The 23,731-nt window shown below is 59.7% G+C and overlaps 1 protein-coding gene across 4 annotated transcripts in view; it reads left to right on the forward strand.

Annotated features, from left to right (window-relative positions):
• Positions 1–23,731, forward strand: part of ARHGAP8 (Rho GTPase activating protein 8) — a 181,173-nt gene that overhangs the window by 145,584 nt on the left and 11,858 nt on the right. The window contains exons 1-7 of one of the 4 annotated variants that reach the window (XM_053919679.1): positions 4,965–4,980; positions 11,801–11,885; positions 15,548–15,667; positions 16,421–16,561; positions 19,597–19,684; positions 20,852–20,983; positions 22,142–22,228. In XM_053919679.1, coding sequence (XP_053775654.1) covers positions 15,631–15,667; positions 16,421–16,561; positions 19,597–19,684; positions 20,852–20,983; positions 22,142–22,228 — 485 coding nt within the window. In that variant the 5' untranslated portion in view covers positions 4,965–4,980; positions 11,801–11,885; positions 15,548–15,630. The other 3 variants (XM_053919677.2, XM_053919678.1, XM_053919680.1) reach the window with 3 other exon arrangements.

Genomic DNA, 23,731 nt, shown 5'->3' on the forward strand with positions numbered 1-23,731 from the left:
AGAAGGGAATTCTGACACACGCTACTACACAGATGAATCCTGAGGACGTTATGTGCAATGAAATAAGCCAGTCGCAAAGGGAGCAAACGCCATAGGATTCCACTTACATGAGACCCCTGGAGGAGTCAAGTTCAGAGGTCTGCACCACATCCCTCGGGGAGTGCGGGCTGCCCAGTGTGGCCCCAGCAACCCGGCGTGGGGACCATGGTCCTGAGTCCCACGAGTGTCCAGCAGTGATGTGGGCAGCAGCCTTGGGGAGTGTGGGAGATGTGGGGAGGCTGCTGGGCAGAGGACATCAGCCAGGGCTGCAATGGAACAAGTTTTAGGTAAGCCCCCAAAATCACGATGCTCTGCTCTTCCTGGTCCCCTTGTGGTTCGTGGGGCCCTATGACCAGCTCTGGCCAGTGAGTTCTGAGCAGAAGGGACTTGGGGCCCTTTGGAGCTGGGGCATTCACTGCCATGTGGAGACCCTCCAGAACTCTTCCCTCTATGGAGACGCATTCCAAACAGGACTGCTCCAGCCAGTGGGGAGTGGGGGCTGCAGACATGTCTGAGTGAGGAGACCGAGGTCAGTGTAAGGCCCTGAGACTGGGGAGTGTTTGTTACTGCAGCACAGCCTGGCTTGACCTGACCAACACATGTGGACATGTTTGTGTGGATAGCCCGCCCCGCAAGGGCAGTGCCAGGTCCCTGGCTTCTCATCCTGAATCGGTCACTCACCTGCTGTGTGATAGTGGGCAAGTCACCCCACCCTCAGTGTCTCTAGCTGTAGGGAGGATCTTTCCGGATATAAAATTCTGTAGCTGGTGATATTTCTCTGCCTGTCTGATGTACTACATGGACCACGCGGGGCCAGCCGGGGCTGGCTGTAAGATTGTGAACTCCTAGACAGCAGGCCTCTCTGATGAAGTAGCTCGGCACGGATGACCGTGTGTTGGGCAAACAAGTGCTTAATGGGTTTTGACCTGAAGGTGACCATGGCTTAGTAATGAACTGGGGGTTTCACCGGCAAGAACCCTTCTGCTCGCCAGGATGTGTTTGCAGAGAGCTCAGACTGCTTAACCAGGCTGTGAAACACTATAAAACTGTCACGTATCGGTGACATCGTCACCAGAAGAATTTCTCATGCTGACATTTCTCTCTTCGCTGTGGGGATTTGTGTCAGCCTGTGTTTGGAAGGGGAGGAAGGACAGGGTAGCATTAAAAAGGAGGCTGCAGCATCAGGCAGGACTCTAATTTGCAAGCCCCGGAAGCAGATCCCAGCTGGTTACACAGTGAAGGAGCTTATTAAAGGATGTTGGGAACTCATAGGGTGGTCAGGACGCGAGAGAGCCAAGCTGGAGGCTTAACTTCCAGGGACAATGCCTCAACCCACCCCACAGGACAGATCTGATGGGAACATGGGGATGCTCCATTGCCCAGGGATGCTCCCACCACACAGGGATGCTCCCATTGCAGAGATGCTCCCTCCACACAGGGATGCTCCCTCCACAGAGATGCTGTGGCCAGTTGCACTGGACCAAACCCACTATTGCCACCAGCACCAATGTCAATCACATCCCCTGTGCTCAACCTTCCAGCCACTGCGCCTCCACATCACACCCCCACCCCCGGGCCCACACCGAACAGCACACAGCTGCCCTCTCCAGTGTAACAAATTCCAGTGTTGCTCCCCTCTTCCCCCCCCGCCGGGTGTACGTCACAATGGTGAAGCCTAAGTCACTGTCTACACCCTGGTTGTAAAGCAGACTGGGTTGGCCTGTTGTCTGACTACTCTGGGCAGAGAGACTAGTGAGGACATTTGAAAGGTGCAAGGTGCTTGGGCCCTGGCTGGGTAGCTCAGTTGGTTAGAGCATCATCCCCATGCACCAAGGTCATGGGTTTGATCCCCAGTCAGGGTTCATGCAAGAATCAACCAATGAATGCATCAATAGGTGGAACAACAAATCAATCGCTCTCTGTCTCTCCCATCCTCTCTGTAAAAATCAATCAGTTAAAAAATTGTTAAAGGTGCAGGAGGCCAGAGTACAGGACCAGGGTCCCACCCTGGTGTCAAATAGGGCATCAAGGGTGTGGCCTGTCCAGCTGCAAATTGAAGGGCTTCCAGAATCAGGTCCAAACTATCCCCAAAGCACCGCAGAGTAGGCATGGGCTGGGCTCCGCTTGCAGTTGGCGCTAACAACCAAATACACTTGCTCTCAACACGGGCGGACCCACGATGGCCCATGTCGCCAGGGCTCCTCACGGGGTCCCAGGTTCTGGCCCCTGAGGGAGGGTCAGAACGTGATCTCCTGGACATCTTCAGCTCAAGCTGCAGTCACACCCACACTCAGCTGGGAAGTTTGGGTTTCGTGCTTTTAGTAGAGTTCAAAGCAGACCAAGTCTGGGCTTAAGCAACTGGCCGGGGGAGTTAATTTGGGAGAAAACAAACGTGAAGCCCCAGACCCGGGGCCGGGTTCTGCATCCCCTCCTCCTTGCGGCTCTCCTTCCCCTGGTGCCTATTAATGTGGAGTGTGCTGCTGGGGGGAACCTGCTCTCCCGCTTCATAAACACTGACGAGAGCAAATTTAATAAAGCTGGGAATAACGCCACTCAGATGCTCTTCCTTCGCTTTGCGCCGTTCTTCTCTTCCTTCTATTGTGAAGTGTCTGAAATGCGAGGAGTTATTGTTGCGGCGACAAAGGGAAGTGGCTGGCTGGTGGGTTGCTGATTGCCCGTGTTTGGGGGGAAACAGAAGAAAGAGCCCGGAAGGGAGCCTGCCTGGGGTTCACGGTTCCTTTCTGCTTCTTTCTCTTTCGTTGTGAATGGTGGGTGCACCTGCATTCTTGTGCATTATTGCTTTAGTGTATGTAGTTTACATCACTGAGCTGTGGTGTGGAATTCGTATGAGCTTCGCACAAAATACAAACTCGAGGAGAGCGGCATCCCCCCCAGCCCCAACGTCTCTTTATACGCTGAAATTACGCTGCCAGCCGGGCACCAGCGGGGGGGCATTTTCTCTCACTTTGGTCCAAAGTGCTTTTTAAAAGAGAAAAGCTGCTCATTGTCCCTCTTTCCTGAGAGACTGGTCTTCCATTGATGATAGAATAGAGATGTTTACATTCCACAAACAAGAGAGAGCCTGGCACAAAGCTCTGGATGAAACCCATTGGGTGAGTTGCTGGGAAGGAGTTTTGGGTGAGAGACAGGCCCGTTTCTTATCCGCCCACAGCCTCAGGCTGGTTCAAGGTTAGCAGCACAGTGCCCTTGGCTTTCTCACTAACCCAGGCCTTTGGGAGCAAGGAAGTGCTAAATAACACTATGCGAGTATGCCGTGGGAGTCGAACAGTCTTCGTGAGGAAAAGGCAGCTGCGTGGGTGATGACAGATGCAACTGAGGTCATTCATTCGTTCAAATGGATTGGGGGTAGCACCTACTATGTGCCGGGCGCAGCACTAAGCACTGGGGACACTGCAGTGAGCAAACAGCCTCACGGCTCTGGCCTTCCATGGAAGGGGAGCAACCAACGTTTAACGCTGGGCACGGGTCCCTGTTAGTACTAACCCGTGTTCACTGACTTCATGGTTAGCGTTGGCAAAACTGGCGTGACGCTGGCTCTTACCTTTGGGCAAGAGGAAGTTTTGGTCTGCCTGACTTCCTCTGGTCCCTGGAACCGTCACGCACGTGTCCCAGGGCTAGGCAGTTAGAGGCCTTCCCTGGGGGGTTTCCTGCAGGTGCTATTAGGAGAGAAACTCTTTGCACTTCGTTTGAAAGGAATGAGGATACTTCATCTGTGACACTTTGTAAGAAATAGAAAGTTCAAACGAGATTATACAAGAGGAGAATTTATTGGCTTGCTGAGCGGTCACACGTGGGATGTGAGAGGACTGGGGAGCCAGGGATGAACCCCAGGGTCAGGATGGTGCTGGCGGGCGGAGAATGGGCAGGGAAGCCCGGGAGAGGAGGCTGGTGCGGAGGGGCCACGGAGCTCAAGCTGCGGGCTGAGGTCTGCACGTGGAGACGCGGGGACTCAGTTAGAGGCAGGTGTCTGGAGTCAGGAGATGTAACTGGGGGTCAGGCTACTGAAAGCAAGAGGCAGGGGAGTGTGGATGAGGAGGTGCAGACCCAGCCCCGGCACGGACCTTAGGAAATCAGGGAGATGGGGAGGGGGCGGAGAGGCGGGTGAAAGACTGGGCCTGATACAAACGCATTCTTAGAACTCCACCTCGCTGAGGTGACCCTGGGGCGGAGCGTGAGGATACTGGAGGCCCCGTCATCCTCTTGCCTGGGGCGCTGGGCCAGCACACACACCTCCAGGGGTATCCGGGCCTTGCCTTCCTGATTATATGACCCCTGCCTCGGGGCAGGGACGGTGACTGAGCCCAGGTGCAGAAATGCAGCCCTGAATGACCTTCAGGAGGCCCAAGGTTTGGTCCCATCTCCTCCAGGAAGTCCTCCCTGCTCCTCAGCCTAGGTCAGAGCTGCCCCTGGGATTGCCCAACCCCTGCCACTGTGGGGTTGGGGGCCCACCGTGGGACCTGTGCGGACCCAGCAGTCCTGCGAGGCCAGCACCTGACTCAGAATACGCTTTGGGAGCCGTTCGTTGCATGCTTGTGTCCTCTCAGCTCCTCGCAGTCCTCACCCCTTCCCGCCTCGCTTTGCGCATCCCTAAAGAGGGGAAATGGGTCAGCAAGGAAAGGGCCTGCCTCCCGCGTGGGTGCTGCGCCAAAGGTGGGCTCCACTCAGGCGGTGACCCGGGGCGCCTCCAGGGCTTTGGCAGTGAGGGGCCTCTGCCACTGCAGGTCCCCAGCCCCGTCCATAAGGCGGAGCCACCGGCTCGGCCTCGCCCCGCCCCGCGCAGAGACAGAGCTCGTCCCGGGGTGTCCAGGGCACTAGGAGAAAACCGGGAGCCGACGGTGGGGGGCGGGGAGAGGGGCGGAGCCTGCGCGGGAGCCACGTCCGGGGCGGGGCCAGGTGAGTCCCAGGTCCAGCTGCTCCCAGGTAAGGCGCCCGCGGGCTGTGCAGCCAGGTAAGGCTGGGAGGGAGCCGGCCTGTGCCCCGGCGGGGACGCCGCGCGGGCTCGGCGGGCGGGAGTCGGCGGCGGGACGGGCTCGCGACGCAGGTGGGCTCTCCGAGGCGGCGCGGGGCGCGGTGCGAAGACTGGTGCCAACGCAGATCCGGGTCCCGGCCCCGCCCCGGCCTGTTTTCCCCTGCTCACCCCTCTCCCATTCCTGCGCCCCTCGTACTCCCTCCTCCTCCTCCCCGGTTCTTTCGTGTCTGCTTTGCTCCGGCTGGGCTGACTTCGCCCAAACTTCCGCTGGCCCCTCTCAGCCCTCCCCCAACTCGGGGTCTCCTGTCCCGGTCCGCGCACCGTGCAGACCGTCAGCTCCCTCTCCCCGAACCCGGGAGGCGGGAGGCATCCTGCGTTTCACAGACAGAAAGAGGCAGAGCAGGTGCTGCGCGGATTCAGACTCAGGGGTTCTGCCCGGGGCGCTGGCCCTTTCAGCACAGGGGTGAATCCCCGAGAGTTAATAAGCCAAAAATCAATCAAGCGGGTCGTCACCCTCCCAAGTCGCCGGTTAGAGGAGAGGCGCTGGCTGCTTTCGCTTTTCTCGAACCCTGGCACGGGGCCATCCTAAGAATTCCCTACAGCCGCTGTGGCCGCGCTGGCTGGGGGTTCCCCACTGCGCGGCCGGACAGCCAGCCATCGAGGAGGAATGCCTGTGAGCCTTTGTCGGGGTGGGGACAGGGCTGGCTGGGGCCTGGCTGCACACTCGGAAGCTTTGTTGCAGAGTCTGCGAGGGTTCCAGGGAGGGCAGGCAAGTGCGGTGTGGCCTGTACCCAGGTGAGAACTCAGAATTTAAGCGTCCACAGTAAACATCCTTTGATGGTCTCTGGTGGCAGGGTTTTTTTTTTTTTTAAGATTTTATTTATTTATTTTTAGAAAGAGGGAAAGGAGGGAGAAAGAGAGGGACTGGGGACCTGGCCTGGCCCGCAACCCAGGCATGTGCCCTGCCCGGGGATGGAACCGGCGACGTTTCTGTTTGCAGGTCGGTGTGCAACCCACGGAGCCACACCCAGTAGGGCTTGGGTGGCAGTTTTAGAACCTCATTTGAGAGCTCCTCCTTTAATGCAGTGACAAACCATTCCTCAAAGCCACACCAGGCCTGGGAGTGAGGGGTGAAGAAGGACACAGGGCAGTAGTAGCCAGGGCCCAGCGAGTCCTTGTGGACAGCCACTTCCCTAGTCCCTGCCCGCAGGGGACCCAGAGTCTGCTCTCTGTTAACAGAGGGAGGCCAGGGGCTTGTGACTGGTCAGGAGGGCTTCCTGGAGGAGGCGACCATTGAGCTGGAAGGTGGATAAGTGATAGGCAGGGAAGGGTGTCTTGCTTCATAGACTGGGGGACTGTGTGTGACCGGAGGTGACTCACATGTAAGGCGGGGGGGGGGGGGGGGGGGAGGGGAATGCCTGTGCAGTCATTCAAATGCAACCTAACTGAGATGTTTTTTTAAAGATTTTAAAGATTTTAGAGAGAAGGGAAGGACGGGAGAGAGAGAGGGAGAGAAATATGAATGTGCGAGAGAAACACAGATCGGTTGCCTCTCACTCACATGCCCCCAACTGGGGACCGGGCCTGCCTCCCAGGCCTGTGCCCTGACAGGAATTGAACTGGTAACCCTTCAGTTCACAGGCCCGTGCTCAACCCACTGAGCCACACCAGCCAGGGCTCGTTGAGAAATTTTAAGGTCTGGAGACTTACTCGACTAAGCTTCCCGTGGGCGTATGGCATCTCCCCAGCAGGCTGGTTCCAGGCCGAGTCTGTCCTGGGCTCGCTGTCAATGGCGGCTTCAGTTAAAGAGAGGACAGCAAGAGGTCAGGCCACCCGAGAGGTACCTGATGCGGGTGTCTTTCATGACACTTAATCCATCCCGTCCCCGATGGTGCCCTCTCTCACTGACGGGGAAACTGAGGCACAGAGGCAGCAGGAGGGTCAGAAAGAGGCACAGGAGGGGTCAGAGAACCAGTTTTTGAGCCAGTTACTTTCCCTCTTGGGGACTCAGCCTCCTGACCCATAAAATGGCCCGGGGGCCGTCCTTTCCCAGAAAGGTCACGGTCACTCACCGCCAGTAACGCCATCAAGCCCTGACAGTACGCTTGGCTGCCTCAGTCCTTACTCACGTCAGCCTCGTGAGGCAGGGACTGTTACTGTCCCCTTTCACAGTTGAGGACACCGGGGCAGGGAGGTTTCAGTGACTTCCCCGAGGTCACACGGCCAGGGAGCTGGGAGCCAGGCAGCTGCTCAGTGCCTGCAGCCTCCCCGCCTCCCTGTGCTGTGGTCTCTCGGTCTCCAGGGAGACGCCCAAAGCCTGCCAGCAGCTGCCCCTCCAGGCTGTGTGAAATGAGCATGGGGACCGAAAAGTGATGCTTTCAGATGAATTACTGAACTTTTTTCTCAACCCCTTGATTAAAACTGATGCTCCAGGATGATGTGCCGGTTGCATCTGTGCACCTGGAGGCTTCCCGGGCCTCCTGGGGCACATTTGCAGGGCTCCCCTGGGCCAGGCGCTGCGGGGGTGGGGACAGCCGCAACGATGCCATTGCGGGTGAGGGTCACCGCAGGTCAGCATGCTGTCCTGAGTCCTGCCCCAGCGACCTTTACGTGCAGGCTCCCGGGACTTCTGGCACCTGGATCTGGCCACGGTCCAGGTTTCTGGGTACCTGGAAGGCAGCAGACCTGGCTCAGGGCTCTCCCCAAATCACTTCTCTGGCCCTGTTTTCTCACCTCTCACTTGGGCACCATAAGGAGCAGGTTGCCTTAGGCACAGAGGGAAAGATGTCTGTGGGGCGGGCCTTACCAGCTGGCTCTGAGCAGGGGTGCTAGCCTCTGTGTGCCTTGACTTCCCCACCCGTGGAAATGGGCAGTGTTGACAGCTACGCATAGGGTTACTGGGAGAATCCAGGGAGTTAATTCGTGCAAAATGCCTAACACAGGGCATGTTTTGTGCGTTTGCACTTACTAGTATTAGTCCTTGCCCTGATGGCACTCCCTGGGAGTCGCACTCGGAATGACCTCGTAGGGACCTGTTCCTGCCCAGGCGGGGCGGCCAAGCAGTTCTTGCTTCAGTGACCCTGGACAGCACAGGGCTGCCAGACATTCATTTTCAGCTGGAGCTGGTGACCGTCCATGAGAAGGAACTGGTTTGGCAGGTCAGGAGTCCAGAAACTTCTGGGGAGGTGTCCCCCTCCCCACCTGGTCATAAAATTAAAGCAAGCAAAGGGGACAGTGGGGGGCAGGGGCTGGCCGTTCGCCATGCACAGGAAAGATGCAGGTGGTTGAGGCCCACGCAGGCTCGCCCCACCTGCTTCCTCACTCCCGCCCGCTAACCTCAGGTCTAGGACCGGCTCTCCCAGGTGCACACAGGGCTGGGGGCCAGCACATCCGAGGGCTCTCTGGACGCGGGCACAGATGGGATCAGAACCAGGTCCCTGGTCCGGGAGGTACAGAGCGGCCTGACCGTCCCCTGGGACCTGGGGCGCCTCTCTCTCTGGCCACATTGAGGGAAAGTGCTTGACCGGCCTGAACTGTAACCAGATCTTTCTGAAGAGAGGCCCCTGAAGGTGGAGGTAGGTGTGTTAAAGTCTTGTGGACCCCACGCCAGCCTCCAAGGAGGCCGGGGAGGAGGCAGATTTGAATTCGGACTGAATGATTGAATTGTCTTGAGCCCAAGATAAAAATAGAAACTGCTTAGGGGCCACTTCCTCCCCGCAGCCACGTGATCCAGGCGGAGGGGAGGGCAGACGGCCTGTGCAAAGGCCCCGAGGCAGGCACAGCCCGGTGCCTGGCTGGAGCAGAGAGGCTGGGGCTAGTGGAGGTGGCAGGAGATGATTCCAGGGGGCGGCAGAGCCAGGCAGCAGGGTCTTTCAGGGGTTTGTGGGAGTCGGAATTTTATTCTCAGAACTGCAGGCAGCTGTTGGCGCTCAGAGGTGCCCAGGGAGGCGTGGGGCAGGCAGTTGGGGGATACGAGTCCGGAGTTGGGGGAGAGGTCTGTTCCGAGATCTGAGTTTGGGGTGGAGAGCAGATTACTATCCCTTAGGGAGGTGAGGAGAGGGCTCGGGGTACCCCCACCCCCCCACCACAGGTCTGGGTATGCACAATGGAGATTACGGCAGAGGCCCCAGCTGTGCCCTCCTCAGGGACAGAGCAGCCTGGGGTGGCAGAGCACAGACGAGCGAGGCGGGCCGTGGCCATGACACCCGGCCTGGAGGCCTTGGGTGCTGGGCGCAGTCATGTGCCTATTCTCTTGTCTAACGGACCCCCAACCCGGCCACCAAGCTCCTGCTCACATCCCTGACTGGCCGGGTGACGGCTGAGGCTCGCATGAGTCAGAAATGGCCCCGGCTATCAGTGCTCAGGGATAGGTCAGGAAGGACTCACAGACCCGTGGTGCAGGCCGAGGACAGCTGGGGTGGAGCTGAGGGCAGCCAGAGTCCGGGGGATGCCCCACTCCCAGCCAGGGTGGCGGGGTACCCGGGGGACTGCAGGACACTTGGTTTTTAAATCCTCACCCGAGGACATGCTCGTTGATTTTAGAGAGAGGGGACAGGAAAGGGAGAGAGAGGGAGAGAAATATCAGTGTAAGAGACATCGACTGATTGTCTCTCGTACGCACACCAACCAGGGATCAAACCCTCAACGCAGGCATGTGCCCTAACCAGGAATCAAACCCTCAACCTTTCAGTTTACAGGATGATACTCGAATCAACTGAACCACACCGGCCAGGGCAACAGGACACTTTTGACTGTAGTGAATAGAAAACATAACTCTGGCCCCAAAGTCAAGGGCGATATATTAGCCCATGCAGCTGAAGTGGTCTGGGGACAGGATGGAGATCATGTATGGCTTGATCAGGGCTTAGCAGTTCCCTGCCTTTTTGGGGGATCTTCCAGGGGGCAGTGAGTTGCCTGCAGCTGTTCCAGGCCTCATCTTTGTATGTAGCTGTGTGGAAAGAGAGTGGTCCTCTCCTAACATGGCTCTTCCTTCCCAGAAGCACCTGGAAACTTTTCCTGGTCCATCTTGAACCTGAATGAACTCCTCCCTCTGGCCAGGGAAATTGCTGTGTGCTCATTGGCTCAACTTGGCTTCTCCATAAACCTTTGAATAGGGAGCTAGGTAATCAGGTGGGCTCTGGGAGGAGGGTGGGTCAACACCTGGCTGCTGGAGGGCTGTGCAGGTGAGAGGTGCGCACCTGAGCACCTGGGGCTCCCAGGTGAGCCCTGCTTCCTTGATGTCGGTGTAACCACAGGATGGGGTGGGTGGCACCAGCTGCTCTTTACAGACCCCCTGCCCTTTCCAAGGGTCAGGGGTCCCTGGGACTTGGGGCAGGCCTCTGCCAAGTTTACATAGCACATCCTACCTTGTGTGGACCTTGCTGCTTCCACCGTGGTTGTCTCAGCCAAGTGTCTGGCCTCAATTCCCGTGGCTTCTGGGCACCTGCCTTCTCGCCAGTGTTGGGAGCCCAGTGGTGTTAGCGAGGAAGAGTGGATGGGGGTCTGTGTCAGGGAATTTGTGGTAGCTGAGACGCAGGGATGAAAATACTATTTGTGGGGGTCACTAGGAGGCCCTGGAATCCCAGCTCAGCAGTGGCCCCCTTCTCACCCAAGAGGGGAGTTCCTGCCCCTCCCACCCAGATGTGCACCCCTGCTTCACGCGTGACCCTGTTTCAGCCCCCTTCTCCTGGGTCTCGGTGCCCCCCAACCCCTGGAATACGGGGTTAGGCCTGGATGGTGGGGACCCCTCCCCTTTTCAGACCGCCCTGTACCCAGACAGGAGCCGGCGGGTAGATGCCATAGCGAGCTCTTCCTCTGCGCCCTGCGCATCCACCCCCACCTGGGCACTCATGAAATTTGGAGCCGGTTTGTAAGTAGGTGTTGACTGTAACTACGGCACTCAGGTAATTGCTCCGAGGGTCTGCGTATGTCTGGTGCAAATATATTTTTCCAGCAACTAACCGTTTTGCTATGATTTATAAATAGAGCCGTTGGGGGATTTGAAACCTCTGTTGTGCGACAGCCCATGGCCCACAGGGGCCCGGGTCTGCGTCCCAGGGAAGGCTCCTCGGGCGCCTGGGCCCACAGGGAGTCGAGGTGTGCAGTCAGGTGGAGGGTGAGGCGGAGTGGGAGAGAACCGCCTTTGCCTCCTCAAAGTCACAGTAAGAGCTCATTTTCAGGAGAGAATAAAATATGACTTTCGTCGTAAGATGTAAAAATGAACACGTGTTAAGATTTTATTTAACTCGGGAGAGAACCCGGCAGCTGTGGTCACGGGGTGAAGAGAGCTGCTGAGGGACAGCATGTTGACAGGAAAGTGCCAGCGGAGGCACCTTTGGGGCATTTGGGGGGCGCGGGTGGAGGAAGGGGGGAAGCGAATGGGACAGAATTTGCGCATCTGTAGACTAGAATGACCGTGTTGTCCACCCCCTGCAGGGTCGGCTCCCACAGCGGGAGTCAGACATTGGGGTGGGGGGGCTCCGCAAGATCACCCAGGGTGGTCTCTGGTCTGGGCAATCGGGCACAGGTTTGTCCAACAGTTACAGGAAGGCCCCCGGGGGACCGGCAGTCAATGCCAGCAGACGGGTGGGTGGCCTGAGATTTCAGTAGCCGTTCGGATGACAGCCTTGCAGGAGGTGAGGGAGTCTTCCCGGAAGCGAGGGGTCCTATTGCGCAGAGGGGTCTGGGAACAAAGGTGGGAGAGCATCAGCTGTGGGCTGTGGTGTGGGGCTGAATGTGCTGATGGCTATTTTTTTCCTCGCGTCCTGTCAGACGAGGGGTTACTCCGGTTCCAGGCTGGAGGCAGGAGACCCGGTTTCCAGAGGCAGCCCCCCCGGGACTTGCCGCCAGGCTTTGGGTGAGCCCCTTCCCCTCGCTGGGCCTCAGTTTTGCCGCTGTCCGGTGACAGGTGACGGCACAGGATGTTCCCTGGGATCCTTCCTGGCTCCACTAGTTGTGATTCTGCTCACTCACGGGAGGGAGGAATCTGAGTGTTTGAGGGGTGTGTACTGGGTTGTCCAGAGACTCAGAAACTTACAGGAGATGTTTCCGTACAGTTGTCCCTCGGTAACCTCGGGCGGGGACTTGGTCCCTGACCCCCGCAGGCCCCAGACTGTGCGGATTTCCCCGTCCCTCGGATGAAATGGCGAAAAGGACGCCCTGCCGCATATTTGAATCATCTCTAGGTCGCTAGTGATACCTGATGTAACGAAAACACTCTGCGAGTAGCTGTCACACTGTTGCTTAGGGAACAGTGACGAGAGAGTCTTCACGCGGTCAGTGCTGGTGCGGCCCAGGCCCAGCTCCACAGTAGGCGTCAGCAACCACATGGCATTGAGAAAATATTCCCAGTCTGGGGCTGGCGGGGTGGGTGCCGAACCTGCGGGTACAGGCCGACTGAGTAAACGGGTGCAGGGTTAGTTCACACCGCTGCGGGCCGGCGGGTCTGAGGTCTGCGGGGCAGGTGGCTGGCTGGAGCCCGGGCAGGGGCTCTGGGCTGGAGCCTGGAGGCAGATCCCTTCCCCGAAAAGCTTTCACTGTTCAGGCCTTCACCCGATGAGAGGAGGCCCTCCCACGTTCTGGGGGGTGTCTGCTTTACTGAAAGTCCGCTGGCGGTAGGTGTTTGTCACATCCATAAACACCTTCACACACGCTGGGACTGTGTTTGACCACCAGCCACACGGACACACAAACGCCCATCACAAGGTGGGCGGGACCAGCCGCACCCAGGTGGGGAAACGCTGCTCCCGTGGGTGGGCACCTGCCAGCCACCCAGCGCCACTTGAGGCTCCTGGGGCTAGAGGAGACAGGTCAACTGTTGGGGCCCCGTGGGAGCAGGACGCCAGCCTCCCCGGGAGCCCCCAGGCTCCTCAGCAGCAGCACCAGCCCCCTCCCACTGATCACATGCAGCAGGGGGTGGGGAGGCCGCGGGACTCTAGTCCAAGGGGCCCCCAGGCCAGTGGGCAGGCTGTGTTTTACTCTCCACTACAGGGCTTTGGGGGGATGGAGGCTCACAGGGCTCCCCGACCCCACAGATTCCCTCCCCCAAGGATCTGCTGTTGCCGAACGAACAAAGCGCGGATTGTGGGTGACGCAGGCCCAAGGGCGCAAACTTCAAACAAACAATAGAGTCTGCGCCTCTGCAGATGGGCGGCGGGTTCGTGCTTCCCGCCCGCAAAGGGAAAAGGGACCAAATGTCCCTGTTTGGTTAAAGCGGGGCCTGGAGGACAAGCAAGGCTTCCTGGTTTCAGAGGCTCTGAGTGAGCAGTTCCCCGGGGACCTTGGGGACCTCGCTGTGCCCCCAGGCGCAGGGGGTGAGGGCTGTTCTACTCGTTCACCCTGGCGGTCAGGGTCTCCTGCGAGGCTCTCAAGCAAAAATGCTCTAGACAAGTCCCCTGTGGCCCCATCCCATGGGGGGTGTGCAGTCCCCCAGGAGGTACCCCTGTCCTTTCAGTCAGGGCCACCTGGTGCCCCCAGAGGATTGCGTCCCAGCTGTTTGCCTGGCTCCGGACAGGGTTAGCCTTCCAGGCCAACCCCCAGAAGGGCCTCCGGGACCCTCAAAGGCCTGGGGGATGGGCAGGAGCAGGGTGGGAGTGGGGACAGGTGGCCTCCTGCCCTTATCAGACTTCAGGGACCCCCCTCCTGCCTGTTGGGAGGTGGAAGTGGAATGATGGGTGCAGTGAGTCCCCCACAGGACTGCCCGCCCCCCCCAGGGCAGCCCAGCCCTGGCCACCCGCAGGGGGCAGCCTGGCTGGTTGGATGCCCACCGACAAACAACAGTTCTCAGGTCCCCAGTCCCCTCCCGGCCAGTGCTCAGCGCTCCTTGCTGACCAGCTGCCTTGGCTGTGTCCAGAGCTGTGGGTGTGGGTGATTGAGTTTCTTTTCTCACTTTCCCTGCAGGTCGGGAGTGGCTCCTGGCCAGGTGTGAGTACAGGACTCAGGCCTGAGGGTCACCCCCAGCACCCTCCCGCTCTCCAGTGAGCTGCCCCCCAACTTGGGGAAGCTGGAGGCGGGAAGCAGTGGTGGGGTCCTGGCGTGGAGCCCCGGGGGGGGCGGTGCTAGGTTCCCCTGCCTGGTGCTCGGTGCCCGCATCCTGCCAGGGAGCAACCCGACCCTGTGTGGGCACCGGGCCCCAGCCAGCTGGCTGGCTGCTCCCATCTGCCTCCCTGCCCTCCAGGGTCAGGTGACTCGGAAGAACATGGATGCAGGCCCTGGGGGGTGCTGTGGTGTGAAATGTGGGTTGTGGGCGGCTGATGCGGAACTGTCGTCTGCACAGCAGTGGGGAGGAGTCTCCCCGGGAGGGGGCCGGCCCAGAGCTGCAGGCAGAGAGGAGCCAGGGCACGTATGTGTACATGTGTGTGTGACAGTGGTGTGTACAAGGTTGTGCACCTGGCTCCTGAGACCTTGCCTGCCTGCCTGTCGCCCTAGGGCCTTTCTCTCCGGGGGTCTGTACCTTTCCCCACCCCCCATCCCTTCCCCGTCCTCGGCTCCCCACTCCTGCCCTGCCCACGTCCTTCACGGCACGGCCCTGGCAGCCTGCTGGGACTTGGTGGCAAGTCAGTGAGAGGGAAGGGCAGGGCTCTGCTCCGTCTCGGCCCAGAGAGGGCATGACCCCAGGCAAGGCCACACAGCTGTGTGTGACAGCGGGTCCAGCTGAGGACTGGGTGGTGAGGGCCGGGGACCCGCAGGAGGTGGGGGAGGCTGGTTGAAAGTGGTACGTGTCCCTGTGGCCGTGGCTCTGGGGGGGTTGCTGTCGAAACGGGGGTCTACTTGTGCCAAGGCAAGAAACCGGAAGGAGTTGGGAGAGACAGGAGGCATGCTGGGGTGGGGTTGTGCGGCCTTCAGCCTGCGTCCGCACCCGCGTCTGCACCTCCCCGGCCAGTGCCACTCGGAACGTTGTACCCAGGGCTTTCGGTGCAGTCTGCTGGGTGTCTGTCCAAGAGTGGAGTTGTGGAGACATTTTTTCATTTTTATTTATATTTTTTTGTAAAGATTTTATTTATTTATTTTTAGAAAGAGGGGAAGAGAGAGAGAAGAACATCAATGTGTGGTTGCTTCTCTCGCACCCCCTACTGGGGACCTGGCCCGCACCCCAGGCATATGCCCTGACTGGGAATCGAACTGGTGACCCTTTGGTTCATAGGCTGGCACTCAGTCCACTGAGCCACAACAGCCAGGGCAGAAACAGGTGTTTTGAAAAGTGTGTGCAGGTATGGAAGCAGCGTCCCGGGCGTAGGGTAATGCCTGGCTTTAATTACGATGACAACTGCGCGTCCACGAGCAGTTCTGAATGCTCTCTGCCGGCCTCAGTTACCCACTCTGTAAAATGGGTATAGGAGTGAGTGCGCATGGCTCTGAGGGAGGTGGTGAGGCAGGCGTGCTGCTGTCCCGGAGGTCGTGGGCCCTGCAAGTGCTGTTCCCGCCCCTACTGCCCTCTGCCCGGCTCTCCGGAGATGCAGGGCTGCCTGGTGAGAGGGAGCCCCACCTAGGGGACCTGGGATTCATGTGCTTCTCCCTCAGGGTCTCGGAAGGACCCCACACCCAGATCCCTAAGAGGTGGCCTCGCGACGGTGTGCCCGGGCCACCCTGCCCACCAGCAGAGCATGTCCCGGCTGGACCCGGAGGAGCTGGCGGAAATAGGTACGAGTGTGTTCTCCCTCCCTGGTGTCCCTGTGTCCTGTCTCGTCCTGTCCCCTTCTCACAGGGCCCGCTCTCCTCGACTCTTTTCGTCTCTGATGAAGACACGGTCCCGATGAAGGTCACGTTGTCGGGTTCTGGGTGGACAAGAGTGTGAAGGGGTTCCAGTCGACCCAGGGCACCTGGGGGTGGAGTCTGCCCTTCCCAGAACTTTGGAGTTCCCATTCTTTCTCCAGCTGAACCCATTCCTGCAAGACCCTTGATTTGTTTTGTAGGAAGGACCCCCCAACCCCCGCTTCTAAAATTCAGCTTCAGGAGACAGCACTTTCTTCCTACCTCAGCTCAGAGACCCAGGGCCTGCCCTCACCCGCCCCCCGCACCCACAGCGCCCTGCCAGCTGCCAGTGTCAGCATCTTGCAGGAAGGGCCGGGGCAGAACGTGGTGGTGGGAAATCGGGTTCAAGAGCACACGCTGCTGCCCAGTAGCAGCGTGACCTTGAGGAAGCCATTCCCCTCCTCTGAGCCTCAGTTTCCACTCCTGCCAGTCTGGAGGACACTCTTCAGCCCTCAGGTCTCATATTTCTTCTTCCACAGCACTGCGCACAGTAGGTGCACAGCAGAGGGAGGCACATTGAGGTGCACGGTAAAGGCGGGTGCATAGTGGGTGCACAGCTGACTGTCCTATAAGAAGAGCCTCCCTCATACTCCTTCCTGGAGAGTCCAGCCGACTTCCTCTCATCCTCATTATCTTCCACAGAGCTGCAGAGAGATGCAGAGGTGGCCGTGCCGGGCGCGGCGCAATGGCCCTCAGCAGCACCCATGGCTGGCCAGGACCCTGCACTGAGCATGAGCCACCCCTTCTATGACGTGGCCAGACACGGCATTCTGCAGGTGGCAGGTGAGTCCCAACTGGGTGGCCCCCAAGAGCCCCAACAGTACCACAGTACCAGCCTTGCTGTGGGCCCTGTGACGTGGGACAGGTGCCTCAGGGCTGCTTCCCTGCAGTGAAGTTTTCACTTCCCCCGGAGTGAAAACTTCAACAGGAACTAACGTGCCTACCAGTGTTTGAGAGAGAGATGACCTACCTGTCCGACCATTGCCCAGGTGCTCTGCGAAGCCACCAGGCAGCGTCCTGCACTCTTTAGAGAGCAGAGGCCGGAATGAAACAGATGGCTTTGTTAGCCAAAGACACTGTCACGCCATGTGGACAGAAGCAACAAGCCCTGCCCACTGAGAGGACGAGCCGCCCCACACTTAGCACGCGGTCGGGGAGAAGGGTCGGGGGGAAGTAGCGGTCGGTTTCATCAGGCCCAGGGGGTGGGGGCCGCCCGAGTGCGTGTCGTAGTCGGGCTCTCTGGAGACACAGGCCCGTAGGAGATGGAGAGCTACAGGTGACAGGAGGGTCACGGGGGCCCTACTCACACGGTGACGGAGACTGGGAGCCCCGTGACCCGCGGTCTGCGAGCTGGCGCCCCAGGAGAGCCGATGGTCTGGGGTCCAGGGCCTGAGACCCAGGAGGACTGACCACACCAGTGCCCCGGGGCAGGAGGAGATGCCATCCCAGCTCCAGCAGGGAGTGTACTCACCCGTCCCCCTTTACCCTTTCGGGCCGCCCCAGATGCGGGGTGATGCCCACTGCGCTGGTAAGGAGCATCTTCTTACTCAGTCTCCCCTCCCAAACGGCGGTCTCCTCCGGACACTCCTCACAGACACACGCAGACTTAGCGCTTCGCCAACCACCTGGGTGGCGCTGAACCCAGTCGAGGTGACGTCACAGGCAGTGACCTTGGCACCCTCACTTCCGGTCCCCTGTTTCCCTGCTGCTGGGTCTCTCCCGTCTCCAAGGAGCTGGGACTTGGTGAGCCCAGACACCAGGGTGCAGAGGGGCCGCCCTGGTGGTGGTGGCACATCCCTGTCCCTGTCTCCGTGGGAGAGGCCCCAGACCTCCCCTCCACATTTGCCCCAGGGCTGGACCCGCGCGGCGCCCTTTCTAATAAGCTGTAAGTGTAAGTGTGGCCCTTTGCCGAGTTCTGTGGGTTCTTCTAGTGAATTGTTGATCTGAGGGGGTAGTGGGAACCTCCCATTCGTGGCCAGCTGGTCAGCATGGGGTGGCCTGGGGACCCCAGTCTTGCCGCAGGGGTCTGACATGAGGGCTGTCCTGTGGGGGAGGGTGCCCTTCACCTGTGAAGTGCAGCCCAACCCCGGGTGGAAGTCACCACAGATGTAGGTGTGGCTGTCAAAGGGTCCCCCAGCAGTTCTCAGAGGGGCTTGTGGGGCCAGGCAGAGACCTGGCCCCCACGTCGCTGTCCTGTCCCCGGGCTGTGTTTGATCATTCTCTCCGGAGCTGTGTGCACAGCGGCCGCGGCCGACGCTCGTTGACCTGACCCTCCGTTGGCCGAATTGCTTAGCGCGTTCCCCCAGACCTCCCGTGTGGTCTGATTGCAGGAATGACAACGGCCACGCGACCTCAGAAGCAAAGTTGTCCTTTCCCGTTCGTGCCACTGACCAGCACAGATGCAGGGCGGCCATGGAGCCCCGGCCCCCGGACGGTGGGCACGGTCAGGAAACCAGTGTGCGCTCCCAGGCACAGCCACAGAGGGTTTGTGTCGAAAACCCCACGTGGCAAGGGAGGCGAACGATCGCGTGGCCTCCAGGGCAGCCTTTCCAGCGGGCACCCTGCACACAAACGGGGAGCAGGGCCAGGACTCTTGAGGGGCCCGCGAGACGGAGAGGTGGCCGCGCTGGGAGCTGGAACAGCTCTGGAATTCCGCGCGCCAGGGTGGCTGCCAGGCTCCCGGGAAGATGGGCACGTGAATAACGGGCAGCGGGGTTGGGGCCGTCGGAGCACGCGTGTGCATGGGTGTGCACATGCATGGGGCATCTCGGTCCAATGCCTTTCAGGGCTGGGGGGGCACAAGAACGCTCTGTCACCGTCCCGTCTCCCTTGCACTGAGCATCTAGAAGCGGACGTGAATATTTCCTTACAGTGGCCCTGGCCAGAACACAGGCCTGGGTTGCGGGTTCGGTCCCCGGTCGGGGCGCGTATGAGAGGCTACTGACCGATGTTTCTCTCTCACACTGATGTTTTTCTCCCTCTGTTTCTCCCTCCCTTCCCCTCTGTCTAAAAATTAAATAAACGACTTCTTTATAATGAACATGAGTTCAAAGTTGTGCGCATTTCTAGCAGGGTACCCCTGTTTTCTTCGAGTTCCTGGTAATCTTTCTTTAATCAGCCCTTCCTCTCCAATGGGGAAATGATCATTGGACGTGATTGGAGCCACAGGCATGCCCAGCAGCCTGGATTCTGGGTCGTGGGTCCCTAGACCAGGGGGCGGCCCTCCAGGGCCACCCCCAGGCTGTCCTATGTGGGGCGAGCACGGATGTGTGCAGACTGTGACAGGGTGACCTGGGCCATTCCAGGGCCAGGACTGAGCCACCACACTTCTGGGGGGGCTCCTGCACCATGGGAGGTCACATCCGGAAAACTGTCCCCAAGGCCACCCCCGCTTTCTCCTGGGCGGAGTCCTGCAGTCCCTGTGGGGGGCGGGGGGGGGGGCGCTGCAGTTTTCTGGGCGGAGGCAGCAGGCAGAGTGGCGGACACTGGCTTGGGAGCCCATCCTGTCTAGGTTTCAGTCGCTGTGTGGCTTTGCACAGGTGACAACCCCCTGTACCGGCTGTCCCTTTGTAAAGTGGGGCTGGGGGTGTGCAGCGTGCAGGCTGGTGGTGCAGGTGAACTTGGCTAATGTTCCCCGACCGTGATGTGGCAGGTGCCTGTCCAGCAGGTGCTGCCTTCGCTGTGGGCTGGCTGCCTGCACCTCTTAGCGCAGGCGGCCTGGCTGGAGGCTCCTTCATTGGTTAACGCCCACGGGCGTTCTGAGAGCAGCAGCAGGGCGTCGGTGCCCTGGTGAGGCCCGTGCATGTGTCTTCCTGCAGGGGAGGACCGCTTTGGGAGACGCATCGTCTCGTTCAGCTGCTGCCGGCTGCCGCCCTCGCACCAGCTCAACCACAGGCGCCTGCTGGAGTAAGTCCCGCCCGCGACTGCACCCCTCTACGCGTGTCACCCCCCATCCCCAGACACATGCCCATCCTCCCCGTGTGCATGTCCCCCATCCCGGGCACATGCCCCTCCATCACTCAGCACAGGAGAGACATTCAGGGCCAAAGGCTAACATACATAGGATGAGTCGCAGACCCCGAGGCAGATGTCACATCAACTGCCAGTCACCAAACCCACCCGCAGGACAGTTGCCCTGTTGGCCCAGGGCGGCTTATCATGGAGGTCCACATGGTCTCAGGCAGACGGCTGCGTGAGGCCTTGTCCCCGGGGCCTGTGGGTGTGCTGGGGTGACTGGAGTCACTCCTGAGAAGTGACCACAGAGACTGGAACTTGTCCTGTGAGCGTGGTCAAGTGACAGGCAGAGCACAGTCAGGGTGCCGCTTACAGGAAATGGGGAAGTTAGGAGCTGGCACAGAGAGAAGGAGCTGCCCACTTCTGGAGAGAGCCGCAGGGAGTCTGAGACGGAGGGCTGCACACCCGTCCTGGGGTCCCATCCCAGTCCGTCCCCGGGTGAGTTTCCTGTGGCCACTGTGACAAGCCAGGCGGCACAAAGACAGAAATTCCTTCTCACGGTCCTGGAGGCCGGAAGTCCAGGAGAGAATCTTGCCTTCTCTGGCTTCCTGTGGCTGCCGCGGGGTGGCATCCCTCACCCTCCTGGGCAGCGGCCCATCTCTCTCTGCTCAGTCTGGCCTCCACGTGGCCGTCCCACTCTGTGCCGTGTCCTCGTTACCTCTGCCCCACCGGGACACATGGTGACAGCTAGGGCCCACGTGGGTGATCCAGGAGTAGGTCTTCCTCTCAGGACCCTTTTCCCAGTAAGGCCATACTTGCAGCTTCCAGAATGTGACCTAGATGTGTTTGGGGGTCCTTTCTGGCCCACCACGTCCACTCTCAAGCTGTGTGAACTTAGGTAAGTTACTGAACCACTCCGAGTCTCAGTAGTCATCTAACAAAGGAGGACCGGGTCCCCCCGCCCTGTGAGTGGGTTCTGGCCATGGCCCTAGAATCCACTCTGCATGGCCCAGTGCCGACACCCACTGGGGCACCCAGCCTCCGCCATGGGGAATGCCTGTTTGCTTTAATAGCAGCAGGAGGGCGATGGTCACAACCGAGTCTGTGCTTGGTGCCCAGGTATTTGAAGTACACGCTGGACCAGCACGTGGAGAGCGATTACGTCCTCGTCTACTTCCACCACGGGCTGAGCAGCCGGAACAAGCCGTCCCTGCACTGGCTGCAGAGCGCCTACCGGGAGTTCGACCGGAAGTGCGTGCCCTGGGCCCTGGGGCAGCTCCGGGGCGCAGCTGTGCGGTGGGCGAGGGCAGGGTGCCCAGTGGGCCTGGGGCGCTGAGGCACTGTCCGGTGTGGCCGGCCAGGGCGGGGAGGCACATGTGTCCTTGCAGGGCCGGTGGGCCTTTGTCACAGCCCTCCAACGCCGCTGAGGGCGCAAAGCTGCCACAGACAATACATGAACAAGCAGGGAGAACTCTGTTCCAACACAAGTATTTTCAGACACTGAAATGTGACTATTCCGTTTTCACATGTCACGTCATGAACTGTTGTCCTGTTAATTTTTTTCAACCACGTGCAAATGTAAAGCCCTTCTTGGCTGGTGGGTCGTCTCCCTGCCAGGGCCCACGGCCTCCGTGCTGGCCTCTCACCCTGACTGGCCCGGCTGCCTCCGTCCCCACCCGGGGTGCACACCAATGGCCTTGGCTCAGCCTTTGGACTGAATTATTCAGGAAGGAGGGAGGGAGGCAAGCCGAGAATCACCTCAATTTTTGTTTTCCTTCTTGGGTGGTGCCACGTGAGATTACCACTGAATGCTCTGGGCCACCTCTCGAGCAGTTTTGTTTTGTCTTTTAAATTTTATGTATTTACTTTAGAGAGAGGGGAAGGGAGGGAGAAAGAGAGGGAGAGAAACACCAATCGGTTACCACTCGCACACCCCCAACCGGGGACCTGGCCTGCAACCCAGGCATGTGCCCTGACTGGGAACTGGACCAGTGACCTTTCGATTGGCAGGCTGGCACTCAGCCCCCTGGGCCACACCAGCCACGGTGAATCACCTCACTTTTAAGTGGGTGCCCGGCACCTCACTGTGTGGGACTCTATGACCTGTCCCACAGCGTGCGCAACCCACGCAGTAAACTCCCTGCTCCCCCAGAATCAATTTCCATCAGAGAACCGGGGTCAGTTTTAGTTTTGAGAGCTGTGGCCCCGTTGCCCTCCAGTGTGTGCCACCTGCCCAGCCCCGAGTGAGTGAGCCCCGGTGAGTGGGGCCGTCCGTGGTGCACGGGGTCCTGATTTTCCCCGAGTTCGAATCCTTTCTAAGTCTGTCCGACGTCCTTGAACCAGCTCTCAGCTCAGGGGGTATCCCTGTGGGTCGCACTCTGAAGTCAGGTCCCCCCCGCCCCCCGCCAGGTACAAGAAGAACTTGAAGGCCCTCTACGTCGTGCACCCCACCAACTTCATCAAAGTCCTGTGGAACGTCTTCAAGCCCCTCATCAGGTGTGCGGCCCCTCCGCCGGCCCCCCATGGCCCCCACACTTGGCGAGTGGCCACACAATTATGTGCACCCACGCACCGCTGCGCCCACACCGCCTGCGACCCCCAGACTGCTCCCTGAGGCCCTGACCTGCCTTCTGAGCCCTCTCCGCTTCCCGGCCACTCTGAGACTTGAGAAGGGATGTCCCAGCATGTCCCATGGTGTGAGGTGACCCTAGAGAAACCCTGTACCACCCTCCCACCCCCCTCCCACACACAGTCCTGAGCCCTGCTTGCCATCCGCAGAGCCTGGGGCCTGGGAAGTGCTGGGCCGGCTGGAAAGGGGCCCTGGCAACGCAGGTGGATCGGCGAGGGGGGGCCCCCTTTGCCCCTCAGTACCAGTGGCCAGGGGTCCAGGCACCCGTCTGATCCCCCTTCATCCACTAGGGGGAGCCAGTGCACACAGCTGGGCCTCCCCCAGCTCTGGGTTCAAGCTGGGCTTGTGATAAAACAGCTCCATTTCAGTTTTAAGACGGGGAGTTTCTAGAGATCTGGACAGATAGAGCCCGCGGTAACAGTATGGTGTGAAATTGCCTACGAGGGTGCACGTCGTGTTGGGTGGGGACAAAAGCGGAGGGACACAAGGAAGCTTTGGAGGAGACAGCTGTGCTTGTCACCTCCATTGTGGAGATGGTGTCAAGGTGCATGTACACGTCCAGACTCACCTGGTCATGAAGGTGAGCTAGTGCCGTTCTGGGCCAGCGGGGCGGCTGGAGAGGCAAGCACCCTGGTCGGTGTGGTCGCTGGCCAGAGCGGGTGCCGGTGCGCCTGCTCCCACGGCGCCCTCCCCTCCCCGCGCCCCGTCCTCTCCCCGCTTTGCAGCCCAGGAGCCTGAGGCTCACTGGTCACAGCAGACACAGAGTAACGTTGTAGTAACTACATATGGTGTGGCCCTAGATTTCTCGGGGATCGCTTCGTACGTTACATAAATGCCTTGTCACTGTGTCGTACGCCTGAAACTCATTAATACTGTGTGTCAGCTGTGATGGAAACATAAGAGACGAATACATGTAAAACATAATAATGGGCCCAGGTAGTAGTGTCTGCTGGGGTGGGGCAGTGCACTGGCTTACACAGATGGTCACCTGCCTGTACGTGGGAGGGAGGAGCCCCGTTTTCAAGGTGGGCCGAGGCCCTGCTGCCGGGTGAGTTGATTCGCCCAGGGCTGGGCTGGCCTTGTGGCCCTGCTGGCTCCACTGTGGTCCCCAGGGGGACAGCATCCTGGGGAGAAGCTGAAGAGGACTTGGGTGTGGTCCCGGCCCTCACGGGACCCTCACAGGGAGAGGAGGTGGCCGAGGGGGAAGCCCCTCTCTGGGCTGCCCTGCTGCACCTCTGGCTCCCGCACATTCTCCGGCATCTCTGCAGATTGACGGCGGGTGCAAACTGGAATTTGTTTTTATGCAGATGAGTCCCGCGAGTGTTCGGTGTGTCCGAGGTCTTGTAAAAGCGAACATCCGCAGACGCTCG

The sequence above is a fragment of the Desmodus rotundus genome, chromosome 3, assembly GCF_022682495.2.
Source record: "Desmodus rotundus isolate HL8 chromosome 3, HLdesRot8A.1, whole genome shotgun sequence".
In the NCBI taxonomy this organism is placed as follows: Eukaryota; Metazoa; Chordata; class Mammalia; order Chiroptera; family Phyllostomidae; genus Desmodus; species Desmodus rotundus.